Raw genomic sequence first — 18,894 nt, 5'->3', positions numbered from 1 at the left:
AGGGATTAATCTCAGTACGGAGCTTTAGTGCATAGAGGCTTACAAATGGTGGCTTTATTTTCAAATCGAAAAAAAACCTATTTCAATTGTACCAAAAGTCTAACAATTAAGTCATTTTCTGAGAAATCATATTGAACACATAGCAGAGTTAATGTCTACACATCCATTAACAATAGCTTTTATGATAGGCCATAAAATTGCTTGTACTCTTAGAGACGCTATAATTCTCACTAAGATATCCTTGAGCTCGACGCATCATAAGGTCAAGGTCACCCCCGCAATGAATGTTAAGAGATCCGATTTTATAAGTTTGTTCCTTTTTTCAATCGTGTCTATAGTATACATTTTAAATTTGGACATCTGAACAGTGTGTGCTAAGTCAGGTGTGGTGTCAAAAGAGATATCCTAGTCCTAGTATTTCATAGCGTTAATGTCTCTGGTAAGTATATTTTCTTTACGTTGTTTGCTAAAGAGTTATATTTATAAACTATTAGATTTTGTGCATCGCTGCTGTTCAGCCTTATAAGTGTTCTTTCAATCCTATACTCTTAAGCGAGCAATTCTTGTATGTATGTATATATATTTATATATATATATATAAATTTTATTTCAAAAACGGCTCTAACGATTTTCTTTAAAATTTCAAGGTATGTGCATATTAGTGAGAAAAAAATTCTCAACTCATTGGCCACATCGGGAAAACTCGAGGTCGACCGTTATATCGGTTTGAAAATGCCTCATTATCGAAAAATTAATTTTGGCTGGAATGTTTTATGAATGAAAATTTTCCATAACGTAAACGGGAAAAAAACGCTGCTTACGTCACTAGGCTTGTCGCAGTACACTAAAATATTTCTTTGCAAACAAGAACGAGTTTTAAAGAACCATTAGACCTAATTAAACATTTGCGCACCATCTTACTGTAGATTGATTTATTATAGAACTATGAAAGAAAAGTAATGAAATTAAATGTGCCGATGTATGATTAGTTATTGTGTTTTAAGTGCTTAATAAATTGTTTACTCTTTAATTGCGTAGAGTGGTGTAGATACCTTTTACATTGTTGTTTATTTTGCTGGTGACCTCCTGCTGTCTCGTTCTGTGCTATCTTCTATGTCAGCTAAGGCAAGTTGGCGCCTTAACTGGTCTTTTAAGCGTTACGGTGTTACGTCGACCACTTTTTAGCTCACCAAAAAAGACTGCCTTTGGCATACGTTCGTCTGAGATTCGTCTCCCATACAGAATACTGTTCTGTCCAGCGTAACTGTCGGACTTAAAGAATTCCCTCTATACAAAGGACGCGGATACACATTTGAGACCAAAAGAAAATCTGCTGCCCAGGACAGACGCAGACGCTAAAAGAAAATCTTAATCGATCACCGCGGACAATGGTTATGCTTGCCCTGTATGTGGCAAAATATGTAGGTCACAGCTGCAATCCTCATTAATTTTCGGACTCGAAGACAAGCCTTATTATTATTATTATTTTGCTGGTGAATTATTACCATGTGTTCATGCTTCGGTGTCTACTGTCCTGTACCAAAACAAAGGAAATGGTCATAACACAGCTTCTCTGCGCCTACTTGCTCACACTAAACATGATATCTAGCCAGCGGCCAGCGAGTTTGCGTACGCTGCAGCCTCTTTTGATTTAATTATAAACCTCGGTAAAAAGCTTGGAATTAGGGCGTGTTGACGGAAGGCCCAGGAGAGATCTGAATGGAGAGATCTGTAAAAGCAGGCCATATCCCTCCACGGGCTGTAGCACCACTGGGATGGATGGATGACAAAAGCCGTTATGAACTTCTGATAGTCCCACAGTCAGGCTGGGCAGGGCACGTATCCCGTATGGGGGACGAACATATTTTTCGGCGTAAGAGAGGTGCCCCACGGAAACGTTTCTTTAGAAAACTAATGCAATGATTTAAGTTTATTAAGAAAAAAATTGCCATTTTACTTTGTCACAAAGTGCCTGTTTTACCCTATAACGTAGAGATTTGCGTCACTTGATGTTTCGTACTAAAGACATAATGAATATACTAATTCCATAATTAAATGTCTGAACGTAACCATCTGAGAAGTAACACTGCAAAGACTTTCTTCTAAGCCAATAATAGTAGGCCTACAATAGTTTTACGCAAAAGATGGATTGTAAAACTATAAGACGGACGTGAGCTGTAGTTGGTCTAGACTGTAGGAGGACTTAAGAGACTTTCTATTCTAATCGCCATGTACAATTACATTTAGAACTGACAGAACGAAAAAGCAACTCTTCGGATTGATAGTCTTTACCCGATCGTTCATTTTCGTAATTACAAAAATATTCCCAAAATGACTTCGGGTAAATATCCTTCCTTAACAAATTACCCATGCGAGCGAGGCTCGGTTACCTGATATTATTAGATCATATTACAAAAACTAATTCCCTTCTTTTGTATATATTCATTGTCAGAATGGTAATAGAATGCCAAAATACTGCTATGCTAGGAACAATGTGATACCAAGAAAACTTTTCAAGGTCCACTTCTATTTCGTTTTACTTTCAAGTCAATAATTTAATTTCATAGTCACTTTTTTTTGTGTGCAAAGTAAGTACGGCTGCCAGTGTTTTCATTTTGTAAAGCCTGGTGAATATTCTTTTTTTTTTGTGGACACAATGTCTTAAGACTGTTGTCATGTGATTAACACAGACTATCGGTCGGCTTCATGATATCTTGGTGTTTTTCAATAGCTTTGATGAAAATGTTTGTTTAAATCAAAGAAGATCAGATATTCATCTTGTTAAGAGCTAAAAGTGAGGATTAATGATTTGCTGGAGATACTGAAGTATGGTGTAACGTTTTGGACATTTTTGATGAGATTTCAATCAACATTACGCAATGTAGAGAAACTATAAGTATCTTATCTTATCTTATATAATACAGACGTTACTTCAAAAAAAGAAGATGATTACGTCCTACGCGTCATGCATTTAGTCATGCATATTAACCAATGACTTAAATTCTGCCAAGTCACTGGTTTTCCTGGCTAGCTCAGGCAACCCATTCCATGCTCTAATAGCACTAGGAAAGAAGGAGTATTTGTACAAATTTGTCCTAGCATATGGGACGAGGAATGTGCCTTTATCTTTGTGTCTTTCAGAGTATTTTATTAAATTTTGTTTTTGTATTTGAAGATTATGGTTCAGTGTTTTATGTATGATTGCTACTTTACTTTTGAGCCTTCTGTCCTGAAGGCTTTCTAAATTTAGTGATTTTACTAATTACATAGTAATTGTGCGTAAACATGCTAGGGTATCTAACCACTGGCATTCTTTTCTTCTGTTGCCAAAGAGGACATTGTCTCACTTGGGGATTTTCCCTTTTGTGTGTTACCCGGTGCAGTCGGTACCCCAGCACCCACCCTAGTGATGTCACTGCTGCCCTGGGTAAGTAATTTTTTCGTATTGCATTTTTATATCTTGTCGTAAAAATAAAGTTAATTTTACCATATACTTTTTAGCGTAATTATATTGCATTATGACTGAATATCAACAACACAATTAATAATGTCTACCAATATTAAAAATAGATCTATCACACAATAGAATTAAGTATTAGATTAGTTCAATCATTAGGTGTTAGCTCTACTTTTCGATTCGTCATAGTGCATCTTTTAAATTGATCAACGCCTTTACAGTTTTCCTAGACAGAAGAAAAAAAAAAGATCTTGTAGCCTATAAACTGCTAAATTATGGCCAACTATCGTAGCCTCTAAACTGCTTACTTATGGCCGACTATCGTAGCCTCTAAACTGCTAAATTATGGCCAACTATCGTAGCCTCTAAACTGCTTACTTATGGCCGACTATCGTAGCCTCTAAACTGCTAAATTATGGCCGACTATCGTAGCCTCTAAACTGCTAAATTATGGCCAACTATCGTAGCCTCTAAACTGCTTACTTATGGCCGACTATCGTAGCCTCTAAACTGCTAAATTATGGCCAACTATCGTAGCCTCTAAACTGCTAACTTATGGCCAACTATCGTAGCCTCTAAACTGCTAACTTATGGCCAACTATCGTAGCCTCTAAACTGCTAAATTATAGCCAACTATCGTAGCCTCTAAACTGCTAACTTATGGGCAACTATCGTAGCCACTAAACTGGTAGCTTATGGACAAATATCGTAGCCTCTTAAGTTTAAACCATAACATCCAGACAAGTAGTATTGCCTCTTTAACATTTGGATGTCATTGCTTCAGAAATTCCCAATACTTTCGTGTCCAGGGGCGGACTGGCTATATGGGCATTCGGGCAAATGCCCGGTGGGCCGGAACCCGATTGGGCCGGTAGGGGCAGTGAAAGGGAAGCATGAATGCCACCAAGACTCGTATTAAATTGTAAAAAGATTATATAATATTCTTTTTGCTTTCATCCCGCTTACCTAAATGGTGGCTAGCCCTAATCACAATGTGCGTTAACAACAACTTCAGCTTGATCTTGAATGATTCCGTCAGCTCTATTCAAGAAGTTGCTGCTGTCTATGGCTTGGTAAAAAATGCGTAGGTGTTTTATACTCACAGCAGAGCAAGATGGGGGCGTCTTAAATCTAATATTGAGAGCAAAGTCTCTATGGAGACTTTGAAAAGTTTTATCCTACAATGTGGTCATCAAGAAAGGATGCTCTAACAAAAAATGAGATTCAGTTATTTTGATGTGCTCAAGATGCTATACTCCCCAAACGAAAAAGAAGGTCATGAAGCTACAACTCTTAGAGTAAAATTAGAAACATTTAACACCGTATTTGTCAGATTATCAAACTTAGCATAATGATTTTGAGGAGATGTATAATTCGATCTCCCTCATATGGCATGTTGGGGGCCGGATTGCATAGAAATGCCCGGGTCGGTTTTGACACCCAGTCCGCCCCTGTTCGTGTCGTAGTAGCAAAAGATCTAGCTTATTGATTTTATTGAATCACACGTTTCGTAAGTTTCAAATAATCGATCGCACTGGTCCAACTTTTTTCACTACTCGAGGAGGTGTGTAGCGTCTTGTCTAGCTATTTACTACGTTGACTTTCGGTGTTTTAAAACTAATGATCTAGATAGTTTTATTATTTCTTTTAAGTAAGTATTTTAATACATATTTGTATAACTGTATGCCGTAATTCTAGAAGTGGTATCAAGCTTTAAAAGTGTACACGCCTACACTGCCCTACACACACGCCCACACACACGTCAACACACACACACGCATACACACCTATGTCGTAGCAAGGTACCCTAGCACCCGGGTTCAAGGTTATGTTGATGGGCTCTCACCCCCTTCCCCCCCCCCTCCAATACGACACATATTTTGTGTGACTAAGAAATCCAGTAGTTTGCATGTATCGGTACATTTAGATATTCCAATGCAAATTCATTAGCACAGCTGACAGAATCATTGAAGACCATTTTAAGTACTGCTTAGCGGCTACTTTTGATGTAACAATACCTGAAGGCTATTGTACTGTCCGCTCATTTTGAAAAAAATATCATTGCCTCGTAAGTAATTTAAAGAGAGTTATGATATTTCATTACTTAAGAGTATTTGTTCAATCAATCCTTCAAACCTACAAATGACTTTGATTGCAATTTTCTGTGAGTAGTTCGTCATCGGAGTTCACAAAACATTTTCAGAAAATAATGTTAATTTAATACATTTGTAATTCTCTTTGAGTGCTGTCAACAATGATAGAGAAAAATGGAACATATTAGATCTCCTTTAGTATTTTTGTTGCTAAAATAGCAATGCCCAGCAAGTCTATTATCTCTGTTTAATGGAAAAATAAAGATGCTTACTTTAAAAAGTAGAAAAAAAGGTAATACTATCAACGAGTTAATTAACATAGAGGAAAAGAAAACAACAAAAGAAATATTGGGAGATGGGATTCAACCGTCACCACCAACACACCTTCACCACATTACATAATAAAGCTTGTCTTCGAGGCCGAAGATTAATGAGGAATACAGTATTTCCCGTGGCTGCGCAGCCCCAGCTATGACCTGCATATTTTGCCACATCCAGGGCGAGCATAACCGCAGGTGGTAGTTTAAGATTTTTCATTTCGTCGTCTGCGTTTGTCCTCGGCAGCAGATTTTCTTTTGGTCTCAAATGTGTATCCCGCGGCCTTCGTGAGTGACCTCCAGCTGTCTCGTTACGACGCCGCATGCAGCCAGGTGCTCTCTTCTATGTCAGCCAAGGAAAGTTGACGCCTAAGCTGGTCTTTGAAGGGTTTCCGTGGGGCGCCTCTGTTACGTCGACCACCTTTTAGCTCACCAAAAAAGACTGTCTTTGGCATACGTTCGTCTCCCATACGGGATACGTGCCCTGCCCAGCGTAGCTGTCGGACCATAAGAAGTCCCTCTATACTGTCCATACCACATTACAATAAAACTGATGAAAGCAGTTCCTTATATGTTTCTAGGTTAAAACATAGGTTAATGTTTTGAAGGTAATATAAACAGAAATATGACACAATTGGTCATTTGTCTTGGGACCTGGCGATATCAAAACTCTACGCGCCATGCAGTGACATATTTAGAGCTGAAAAGACCTTAAGTTAATTAACGTAAGTCCAGATATTGTAAGTAAATACAAAATATTTCTTGACGGCCCTAAGCTTAACCTTATGTTGCAACGAGGTAAATCCAGCCCTGGCCCCATGGTTGTTACAGCAGCGGGTGTGCGGTGTGGTCGTGGGTCCGGGTTCATTTAACCCTTTCGCGCCATGGATGTTACGCCACTGCTACACAGACACAAGCCACCGTCAGCTAGTTAGAAAGCTGCAGGCTCACGTAATGGGTTCAGGAGGCTTTTAGATTAAAATAACAAAAAAAAAAACATAACTATTTCATATTACATTTTGCAGGAAGGCGCGGTGCAACAACGATAAAGTGCTTGACTTCTGGGGGTGACGACAGGGATTCTTAACGTGGTTAACCCATTCACATATCTGGGAAGCAGACTAATAATGATGAATGGCTATTAAACGAGGTTGATAAGCATCTGGAACTCAAAGTAGGCACTCTCGAAACAATTGGAAGCTACTCAAAAAATAGCAATCCATATATACACCAACGGATCAGCCTACAAAACCACGATCAATGCTGATCTTGGTGCCTTCCTGGTTTTCCCCCAAAAATAAAAACTTTGAAATAAGTGCACTCTGTGGCGACTACTGCTCACACTTCCAAGCCGAAATTGAGGCACTATATCATAGCTTTACAGACAGTCGAAAACAAATTATATGAAGGGATACAACCGCCATCGGATATTGCTGTCTTTACAGACTCCCAATCCACTCTTTAAGCACTTAACAGCAGCACCTCAAACAGCCCAAGAGAGTTGACAACACTATTAGTGATAATACACCAGATGATGACAAAATTAAACATCAACATCACATTATAGTGGATCCCTGGACACATTGGCGTCATAAAATGAAAGGGCAGTTAAGCAGGATCATTTATGGAATAACAAAATAGACCAGTAAACTACCTCATCCTAAGGTCAATGTTAATCGACAACCACAAAGAGGAATGGCTCAACCAATGGGCAACAGGAAACACAGGCAAAGCTAAATACAAAGAAAAAAAAGACTGCCTAACAAACTGGACAGTATTAACTTCCTCTCCCGCAAAGATCAATCCACAATCTTTCAAATAAGAACAGGGCACACACAATTCTGTTAAAGTACCATCTCAATAAAATAAATTCCACACAACTTCCCCTTTGTAGACACAGCTCTCATCCTTGTGAAACCGTAAACCATATCCTCTTTGAATGCCCCTCCCTAATCCACCTTAGGTAGACCCCACTACCACTACAGCCCACCATAACCAACACCCTGTACGACAGTGCTGAACAACTGAAGAAAACAGCTTTTTTTTTCCTTGGCACAGTCTGCAAAAGAGCTGACAGCTTAGCAGCAATAAAGCTGGCAAGAAGAAGAAGATATGCATCTGGTCAGGGCCAGGAGTGCTTTTGGACGCCTTCGATAGTGTGGAGGAATAAATCGCTCTTCCTGTCTAAAAAAATCAGTTTCTCTCAACACCTTTATATGGATCTAATACATACTATACAGAAAGTAACTAAGGCTTATGGAACGCTTTCACGAAAGATGATTTCGCTCCATCATGGACATACGCACTACGAACCGCGATGTAATTGCGAATGTCATTATGCGCATCTCTAGTGATTTTCCTAGAAATTCGACAGTTAAAGAGAACAAAATATTAGTAGCGTGTTGGTCACAATGAAAATACTTAAGTTTGACCGTTATATTTTTTTGCAATATAAAAATAAAATTAATTTAAATTTGGCTATAAAACTGTCTGTCTGTCAGGCCAAAAGTTTGTACACGTTATTTCTCCAACACATAATCTCTGATAAGCTGAAAATTTGCATGGGTGATTAATTTTTGGTTTGGTATCTCGAACAAGGACATAAATTTTACTTGACTGATGTGGTGTTATTAGTTAAATTATGCCCCTTTATACTTTGTAGGTTGCAGCTTCCCCGAGTGCGCCATTCTGCTTCAACGTGGTATTCTGGTGGAAACGATCACAAGAGGAAGTGATTAGGCTAAATGAGTAGCTAAACAAAACTCCTGTTGGAGTGTCCAAGAGAATGCGAGAGCTTTCCCATTGCACGGTGCGGAGTTGATAATCCATGTTCTGTTCCTCAAGAGACCGTTGGCAAGTCCTGCACTGTTAGGAAAATGGCGGGGGTTCCCGGTGTACTCGGCCCTCGGCCATGCATTCTAATCCATGCGCCCGAAGTGCCGGATATATCGTAAATAGCAATGTTTTACATAGACATTGACTTGGACCTCTTCCAGACAGAACGGTTTGTTCAAGCAGGCTTACACGCATAGAGCTCGACAAGCTTCCGGCTCAACTCTTCTGACAATCACACGGTTGCATCTTCTATGTTTGAAGCTAACAATAAATAACTATTAAAATCCTCTATTTTTATGGGCAATTCGCTACAATAGTGGTTAGTGTACTGGCTTGGGAAGGCTAATGAGGCTTAAGCTCTCGAGATCGAATTCATATAAATCATCTTTTTTATAATTCAATTTAAAAAAGCAACGAGGGTAGCGTTCACATTACCCATTCTTACTCTCCCTCTACCGCTTTTCGATTGGTCCAAACAAATGATAGGATCATAGCGTATCGAGAAATCTAACAGCATTTAATTGTGCTAAACAAAACATTTGAAAAAATATTTCTGATTGCACATATTTATTATGGTTAGTCTAAAGTTATTATAAACTAATTACCATGACTGATCCAAACTAATTGATAAAATTACACTCAATATACTTTACTTTTTGAAATAGGTATTCTTAATGTTTTTCGTGCTTAGTTATTGCTTATTTCATACTGGTTCTTTGGGCTAGAGATTGCGTTGAGTCGCTTGTATAACTATCTGTTAATTGAATGGAAGTTAAGGGTATACATTGATTTTCGTATTGATCTCACACTTTCAAATCTAAACCAGTATAGACATAACGTTGTAAGAGACTACTTATAGGTGTTACTGTAAGAAAGCTTGTGTGTATATATCCATCTCCTCAAGTAGCCATAAAGTCTCACAGTGTTTCATAGGATGTATCGCGTTGTATATTAGATCGAAAAATTAATAGGTGCATAAGAAACGTTAGTAGCTATCTCACCGCCATATTTTCATGTAACTATGTTGTATAGGTGTAGCATATAATTTAGAGAATAATTGCCCTATCTATCTATCTATCTATCTATCTATCTATCTATCTATCTATCTATCTATCTATGCTATCTATCTATCTATCTATCTATCTATCTATCTATCTATCTATCTATCTATCAATCTATGCTATCTATCTATCTATCTATCTATCCATCCATCCATCCATCCATCCACCCATCCATCCATCCATCCATCTATCTATCTATCTATCTATCTATCTATCTATCTATCTATCTATCTATCTATCTATCTATCTATCTATGCTATCAATATTTATATGTATTTATCTATTTATCTATGCTATCTATATTTATCAATCAATCAATCAATCAATCAATCTATCTATCTATCTATCTATCTATCTATCTATCTATTTATCTATCTATCTATCTATGCTATCTATATTTATCTATATTTATCTATATTTATCTTTTATCTTTGCTATCTATATTTATCAATCTATCTATCTATCCATCTATTCTATCTATCTATCTATGCTATCTATATTTATCAATATTTATCTATATTTATCTATATTTATCTATATTTATCTATCTATCTATGCTATCTATCTATTTATATATCTATCTAAATATCTATTTATATATTTATGAAAAAGATAGATATCTAGAGATAGATATCTAATTTGATGTCTGGAAATAGATTAGATAAACAGATAGAGTCAGACATACAGACAGACAGACAGACAGATAGATAGATAGATAGATAGATAGATAGATAGATAGATAGATAGATAGATAGATAGATAGATAGATAGATAGATAGATAGATAGATAGATAGATAGATAGATAAATTAATTAGACTCAATTATATATATATTTAACAATATTTTTTTTTGTTTAATGTGTAACAACACATCTATTCAGATGGAGTTTAACAGGCAATCAGATATCAACATGTAACAAGAAAGACATAATTATAAATAAGATCCAATATAAAAGTAAAATGACGAACACTCAAAGTCTGAAAGGTCTTCTTGAAACATATTTTCTTTGCTTCTATGTTCTTATCTTTAAGCCTGCATCTTCATTAGAGGTCAGTACTGCTCGTTGTTCTTCTGGTCAACTTCTAAACCCCAATGGGATTTGTCAACCTTGTCCAGCTAACACTTATATGAGAGAGCACAATCATACGTCAGACTTGTGTATGGAATGTCCATCTAAAAATGGCCTCAAGGTGACAATACATTGCAACGCTACCAACTTAGAAATCCGATGTGATCCTGGTTATTTCAACTTAAATGGGGATCAACCTAACTGTCAAGCTTGTAAAACATGTTTTGCATGGCAATATCTGGTGGTTGATTGCGGACTAAACCACGACGCCATGTGTTGTAACAGAAGCATGTCGTACAATGAAACATCGAGACAGTGTGAGAACCACTCTGCTTCATCTACCATTGGCACTGAGTCTACAACATCATCTTTAACTTCTAGTTCTTCTGGTAAGTTTCAAAATAACATTTCAGCGGAAGTGTCGGGTAATGACGCCGAGTATGGATTTTAAAGAATTGTTTTTAATCTCATTTTTTACAAAGCGTATATTAACCGACTCTGTCTGGTAAAAAGTTTGAACATGTTTTTACTCCTATCTACCATTCACGGATCAAGCTGAAACTTTGCACTGTACCTGACAAAGCATTAAAAAATATACTAATTAGTTAATTAAATATTGATGTTTAATTTTTTAACATCGAAATAAGGGAAATAAATGTTACTTAATGAGAGCTGTAGATGTATATATGGATTTAATCGCCTTATTAGGTGTAAAAACGTTTATTCATCCACCGCCCATTTTCGGATCAAGCTGAAATTTTGCATAATTATTCATAATAAATGACAATACACGAATCCATAACAAAATTAACAAATTAGTCAATTAATTGGCACTTAATAATTAGTTTTGTTTTAAATAGCTGTAAACGTTTAAATGTGTAATGCTGAAGAATGCTGTAGAATGCTGGGTTCGTGCTTCCTGGAGTCACACGTGACACGTGACAAACATAGATATTACAGACTGACTTAAGTCCACTTTAGCACACAGAATATAAAGTTTATTTAATGACAATAATAATAATGCACACCATGCCAGTTACATGATCCAATAAGAAAAAATTAACATCCGCATAACAGCGGTATGAAATATAGCCAACATGTTAAGTTTCCCAGAATAGACTACACGTGACGTCAGCATCACTGAGGGTAATAAATATTTCAATAATACAAAAAATTAACTACTAGATATATATGTACTGTCTCAAGTGATCACTGGCTTTGACTGCCCAAAAGATACTACTTAACTCAAAGTTACTACTCGACTCTCTAAGTCACTTAACTCAAAGTTCATACTCGACTCTCTAAGTCACTACTGACCGCACCGGACCGAAAGATACTACTGACTGAAGTAAAAGTCAATTTAGTCATTCTTACTTCCTGTTTCTACATCAGGAGTTTCACGTGTCTTTTCACCCTCTTAACCCGATGTGCACATATAACAGGCAATGACAACCGAGACTATGACAATAGCTGAAAGTGTATTAAGCCCTGCAATCTTTAGATAAATGACAGTAATTAACTGCTCTTTCCCTTAGCTTTGTTTTTTTAAAAAAGATACCTTTTTTTTTCTATTGCTTGTTTTAATTGCTTTTGAAAATGCAGCACAAAAACCTGATCCGAGGTAATCTATTAACACACTGGTCCACAATATTAAAATAATGGTCAACCTAATTGATTAATAAGATAACTAAATGGAATCGCTGACTTGATAAATTCTAAAACTGTTCTCAGATCGAACTCAAGATGGTAAGATCTATAGAGAAGATAACATAAAGGTCAACTGTTTCTGTGGCCTAAGTTATCGAGGATGCCATGTGACCAGCACAATGACTAATCGCGTTTACTTTTTTTTCCCCATAATATTGTCAGGTACCCATTAGAGTTGAGGGTACTCTGAGGCATCTCAAATATCACGAAATTAAAAAAAAAAATCCTTTATCAGGATTTGAACTGCAGACTTCAGTTTGGGAGCCAAGCGCTTGACCCCCTCAGCCACCACGGCACAAAACGGTTTATCCTTTTCAGCCAACAAACCTATCGGGTGTTGCAAATATTTGGTTACATTTTGATTGATCAATAAAAAATGCAATTTTTAAAAAAAAAATATTTATTATTTGCTTTTATATTTCTTTCTCCACAGTAGGTTTCAAAAGTGAAAGTCTAAATGAATCGTCACAATCAATTAAGAAAATTAGTTCAGGTCTTGGAACAGAATCAATACTATGTCTTGTTGTAATTTTACTTATGTTTACTATTGGCATGTCTTTTATCGTTGTTTTGTTTCGTTCTGCTCGTAGTCAGAATCGACGATTACCGTCGAATAATATTCCGCTAGAAAATATTCCACCCAGAAGAGATACATATAGGAAAGTCAGCTCTTCCAGTCAACATGTTTGACATTTATGACATGCTGGTAAAATAAATTAGCTTAAAAACGGTTCTCATTTATGGGATTAACAAAAAGGCTTAGCTAAAATTCACATTTTTTTCCCAATATATAAATAGCTTCTTAGAATTGTAATATTATATACCTTGGATTTTTAAGTTATTATATACAGTGCTTTTTGTGACGGTACCCACCGGTACGGCGTACCGACACCTTTTTCAATGTAAGGAAAAAAATATTATTTTTCTTGTATTTTAACGTTTATTTTAAATTTATTAGTTAAAAGCTAGTCAATCCATCAATGAGTACCGGCACCTATTTTTTTTTAAAAGCATTAATTATATATATATATATATATATATCATGGGCGAAGCCAGGGGGAGCTGGGGTTCAACCTCCCCCCCCCCCCTGATGTGGGAAGGTGGTCGGAATTTAGTGACTGATTTTTTGCATGGGTTTGTTTTTTTTAGTGAGATTTTAATACTAAACCATCACCCCAGCACAGCCAAGGGGTTTTGATTTTAAAAAAACCTTACCAGGGGGCTTTGAGGCTAAATCCCCCTCTTCTATAAAACATTTTTTTAAAATGCAAACGACAATCCTTAAACTCCAAGAACACAGCTAAGGAAGATTTTGATCTTAAAACCGCCTAAAAAATCTACGATAAACCAACTCTTCAATATCAAAAAAGCAAATTATAAACTCAAAGTTCTATGAGCGTAGCCAAAGGGGTTTTGAGTTTAAACTCCCTTCAGCGGGGTTTGAAGCTAAAAAATACCTCTTCAATAAAAAAAAAAAGCAAATTACACACTCAAAATTCTATGAGCATAGCCAAATGAGTTTGAGTTTAAACCCCCCTTCAGCGGGGTTTGAAGCTAAAAAAATATCTCTTCAATATAAAAAAGCAAATTATGCGCTCAATATTTTTTTTAGTTTAACCCCCCCCCCCACCAGGGGGGTTGGAAGCGAAAAATACCTCTTCAATATAAAAAGAAAGCAAGAAAGCTAATTACGCATTCAAAATGCTACGAGCGTTTAAACCCCTTTTCTGAGGGTTTGATGCTAAAAAAATCTCTTCAAAATAAAAGAAAAAGCAAATTACGCAATAAAATTCTTTGAGCGTAGCCAAGCTAGGTGGCTTTTTTTTAAAGTTTAAAACCCTTCTATATTAAACATAAATGAACAGCAGCACCAGGGACCATGTTTTTTTTTAATGAGAGAAAGTAGTGAAATAAATGCGATGAAAATATGGGACTGCGCCTACCAAGGCTCGAACCAGTGACCCTGGAACGACAACACCGCCTAACGATAATGCACTAAGCGAACGTAACCTCTAGACCATCTGAATATCCAAAACAACATTCTTCTGGTCCAGAGTCATTTCGCTCATATGCAAATTACCACACCAGTGGTCAATGGTCACATACCCTAGCTAGCTACTCCCCCACCTCGCCACATCCGTTCACCAACAACTTCAATATCATCATTTGTCTAAGCACTTCTATATTTAAAACCACTCCAGATGGTTTTGAGTTTAAAACTCCCTACAAAGAGTTTTGAGGTTGAAAACCTCTCTCTTCAATATTATTTTAAAGCAAACTACAGTCACCTAATTCTATGACCGTAGCTAAATGGGGTTATGAATTTAAAGAGATTTTTTAGTTTAAAACCCCTAACAGATGATTTTGACGATAAAACGTCCCTTTTCGATTTAAAATCTAAAGCAAACTACAGTCACGTAATTCCAAGAGGGTAGTCAAGAGAGTTTACACATTTTCACCAGTGACTGGGCTCCATTAATAAAGTGCAGTGAACAGTCATCTGCCGCAACTGAAAAACACGAAATGTGACTCAACAAAGATGGCGAAGACAGATTTTAGGAGTCAGCTATAGAGATCAGAGATTTTATTTTTTAGATGTTACTTTGTATAGGCTCGTTTCGCAATAATGATTTCTACACATTCCAAATGGGGTTTATCAGTTTATATTATTATTCCTATTTTTTTTTTTACATTGATTATTTAGACGTGTCGTTAAAGTATTTAAGTTAGCATAAAATTAATTAAACAATATCATATAATTAAACACATAGTATTCTATTTTTTTTTATTATTTTGCTTTCACTCTTTTAATAGTATATTGTTAAGGATTCAAGGTTTACATTAATAGCGAGCACATTAGCTCAAAGTATTCAATGTCTGGCCAATAAAGCCATGTATCTCTTCGGACACCCTAAGGTCCATTAACCAATGTATATGATTACTGATAAGCAAAATATATATTTTAAAAAACTCTAAAAGGGAAGAACTCCGTACTTAAAACTATATCTACCAATCATGTACAAGTTATTTCCCTTACTCAATATCAAGCAATATAATCATTTACCAATAATTAATTGACTGAGTATTTTTGTTTATTGATTCATGTTTTAAAATATCAACTTTATCGGACAATGCGTGAGATAGAATTAGCTATACAAATTATTCAAGGGGATTAATCACGACAAATTTAGCCATATCTGTTAATACTGAATTTTTTGTTTCCCTTGCTGCAATTAAACAAAATAATGAACTACCAGTAAATTAACTGTGCGAAGTTTCAACTTGATCCCAGAATGGGTTAGGGAGAAATAAAGAAATAACATTTACACAGTTTTTACAAGACAGACAGTGAATTGATATAAGCTTTGGAAAAAAAACGGGTTAAAGTTAACTAGCACATAGAATAATGTGACCTTTAGTAAATCGAACGTCACAACCGACAAGTTCAACTACTGCAATATAACATTGTTATATACAATAAAAACATTGTTGTTGAACATTGGATGTTGTGACGTTCATTGTGTTGAATGGTAAATGCATAGACATAAATAAATATAGACTGGCCGATAATAGAGATTTATGAAACCAAAATTTGTGACTTGCATTTCTGTGTACTTTTTTTTATGTCTAGGAGTTTTGTTTAATCTCTAAGACTGAAGATCATGCAATTTTTCAATTTTTCAGAATTCGGAAATCCGAATACAATAGATATACATGTTTTCAAGTTACATGAATGTATTTCCTTTTTCCAGTCTATATTTATTTATGTCTATGGGTAAATGTTATCCTTAAAATCAGGGAATAAAATTTACTTATTAGCTAGTAGAGTGCACTCCCTGCACATTGAAACATTGTTAGGAGTCACTTGTCAGAGAAGAAACAACATCAGCGTAATACAAAAATAGCAGGCAAGATATAAGAACAGAAATTCAATTGCGATATTACAACGGTGCAGTAAGTAGACAAAGGATTATACACCATTTGCAAATAAATCAAGAAAACAATCAGTTTAACACAACATGAATTCGGGTAATTTATTATACTGTTGGAAACAAACATATATGTTCTGTTAAGAGCACTTTGTATTAGTAGTGACAATGTATCCGTTCACAACAATAATAATAATAATAGTAATAATAATAATAAGGCTTGTCTTCGAGTACGAAGATTATTGAGGAATGCAGTATTTCCCGTGGATACGTAGACCCATCTGTGACCTACTTAATTTGTTGTAAGCGTTAATAAATTTTACAATGCTTTATCTAGTAATTTTATTTTGTACCTAGCCAGAGGGGGGGGGGAGAAGGGGGAACTATGCCCCGGGCGCCACCCTCAGGGGGCCGCCACACGCAGAGAGGCGAAAAAATTAATATGTAAATATTTTAGTTAGGTAATACTTTCTAAGGTTATAGGGCCTATGTGATATATTATTATTGAATAGTTTTTAGTAATAAAACTATATTTCTATGTGGTGTTCATGGAAAATGGGAGAGGGGGGTGCGCCAACAAAGTTTCTTACCCCGGGCGCACGTTTCGCTCACTACGCCTCTGTATTGTCCTTTTCAAACCACCGTAGCCGTCCAGTCTACGTCCATAGCGTTAATAAACGACCCATCCCAAGTGCCACACACCATTTCAAATCCAGTGCTGTTTATATTTTGGGTATACGCGAACACCCGGAGGTGTTCGTCTTTTGGGACATCTAGGATACGTAAACTGAACGTGACAACAGGGACTTTAGGAAATGGCTTCTGGAACACTATCGGCACAACTAAATGCATTTCCCTTTCATAACCACTTGAGACGAACGTGTTTGAGCCTCCACAATAAACCCGAACCCCTTGCTCGACATGCGTAGTCAGCTCATTGTGGAACAGCTTTAACTCTTTCACGTCTGACTGGAGACTATGCAAGTATGTCGCAGTCCCATTGGCTTCAAAGATAACTCTATACATCGTCTGGTTGATCATCGCCACGTCTTGATTCAATGTGCCAGTAGCGGCAGTGGTACTAGAAAGCTCTAGTGAAAGTTGATGTAATCTACTAGTGCAATTCATCACACCCTGTTTCAGGCTAGCTAGATCATGGGATGTATTGCTAAGAGTTTTCTTTAGATCATTGATGGACCTTGACTTGTGTTCCAACTCTCTTCTTTGACGATATAAGTAAACAATTAGATCTTCATAGCTTGGTGTTAAGAATGACACGGTGACATTCGTTTGAAACGTCAACTCGTAACCAGATCGGATCAAAACATGAACGGAACAAAAGTAGCTGTTATCGATAGGTTTATCGAACAATGTGCTAGGCCAAGTGATCTGCAGATAAGATATGTTATCGTAGTTCATTTGACCTTCAACTAGCATGAAATGTGGGTCATGTATAGCTTCGGCAGGCAAATTTCTAGCTACCGACGCCAATAAAGTACCATCTCCTGTAAATAAATACATATAAGTATAAATAAATAAATAAATACCAAATGAATAGATATAGGCCTATAAATAATAAATAAATAGATAGATAGATAGATAGATAGATAGATAGATAGATAGATAGATAGATAGATAGATAGATAGATAGATAGATAGATAGATAGATAGATAGATAGTGATTGATAGATAGATAGATGGATAGATAGATAGACAGACAGACCAATTCCGTACAGAGGTTGAATATATGAAACGGAAGAAAAGTAACAGATATGCCCCCCCCCCTTTTTTTTTCCCCCAAAAAAAGAAAAAAAAAGGTTTGCCTGAACTTGCATAGGGTAGAGAACCCAAACTTTAAAAGGCTCCGAACGAGAACGCTGAGGGAACTATTTAAAAAGTCCTTTGGGATTCAAAGGAAAGAAACCCTCGCCAACCGTTCCTGCAGCTACAAGATAGTTTAAAGTCTAAACTCTAAAGTGACACTCGACCTCGAATATGGCAAAATGGGCATATTCTCTGTGTTTTGACTTAGCCGTGTCAAGTACTACACTTGTCCTTAATCTATAGGCTCTATGTCAAAACCTGTTACTCTTTTATACTCTTTGAGGTCGATACTAAAGCAGCTGATATATGCGTTATAATGGCGGTTGGTCGTTGTGCTGGCCACATTAAATACTGAGATTTAGATAGTACTGAGATATTTAAGACGGCTCTAATTCAAATGGGAAACTGTCATAGATTATTTTTGTAATTAAAGTTTCCCTCTCCGTTGCGATTTATGGGACAGATGATGTTTAAGTCATCTGCATCTTTTGCCAACGGTTAACAAAAAGGGCGTCATGTGGCCAGCACAACGACTAACCCCCTTTACTTTAGCCAACTAAATTTAGGTACCCATTAGAGTTGCGTGGACTCAAAGCGCCAT

At 36.5% G+C, this 18,894-nt stretch overlaps 2 protein-coding genes across 8 annotated transcripts in view; one reads left to right on the top strand and one right to left on the bottom strand.

The window, feature by feature from the left end:
- Positions 1-282: 282 nt before the first annotated feature.
- Positions 283-15,495, top strand: LOC106074257 (uncharacterized). 7 transcript variants are annotated; one of them, XR_008775351.1, is made up of 4 exons: positions 283-439; positions 3,333-3,427; positions 10,645-11,222; positions 12,974-15,495. XR_008775351.1 is itself a non-coding variant. In XM_056014150.1 (3 exons), the coding sequence occupies exons 2-3, from the start codon at positions 10,724-10,726 to the stop codon at positions 13,228-13,230; spliced, it is 756 nt and encodes a 251-aa protein (XP_055870125.1). In that variant the 5' UTR covers positions 286-439; positions 10,645-10,723; the 3' UTR covers positions 13,231-15,495. The 7 variants fall into 7 exon arrangements, 6 of the variants coding, with proteins under 6 accessions (XP_055870125.1, XP_055870128.1, XP_013090461.2 ...); XM_056014150.1 differs by lacking the exon at positions 3,333-3,427 and having other exon boundaries at positions 286-439; XM_056014153.1 differs by lacking the exons at positions 283-439; positions 3,333-3,427 and adding an exon at positions 4,773-5,021.
- A 1,053-nt stretch (positions 15,496-16,548) lies between these two features.
- LOC106074258 (uncharacterized) overlaps positions 16,549-18,894 on the bottom strand; it is a 5,816-nt gene continuing 3,470 nt past the window's right edge. Inside the window, exon 4 of the mRNA XM_013235009.2 lies at positions 16,549-17,974. Within this exon, the coding sequence (XP_013090463.2) occupies positions 17,103-17,974 (872 nt within the window). The 3' untranslated portion in view covers positions 16,549-17,102. The remainder of the gene's footprint in view (positions 17,975-18,894) is intronic.

The sequence above is a fragment of the Biomphalaria glabrata genome, chromosome 16, assembly GCF_947242115.1.
Source record: "Biomphalaria glabrata chromosome 16, xgBioGlab47.1, whole genome shotgun sequence".
Classification (NCBI taxonomy): Eukaryota; Metazoa; Mollusca; class Gastropoda; family Planorbidae; genus Biomphalaria; species Biomphalaria glabrata.
The sequence above is the reverse complement of the archived record's forward strand: the minus strand, read 5'-3'. Positions and strand labels throughout refer to the sequence as shown.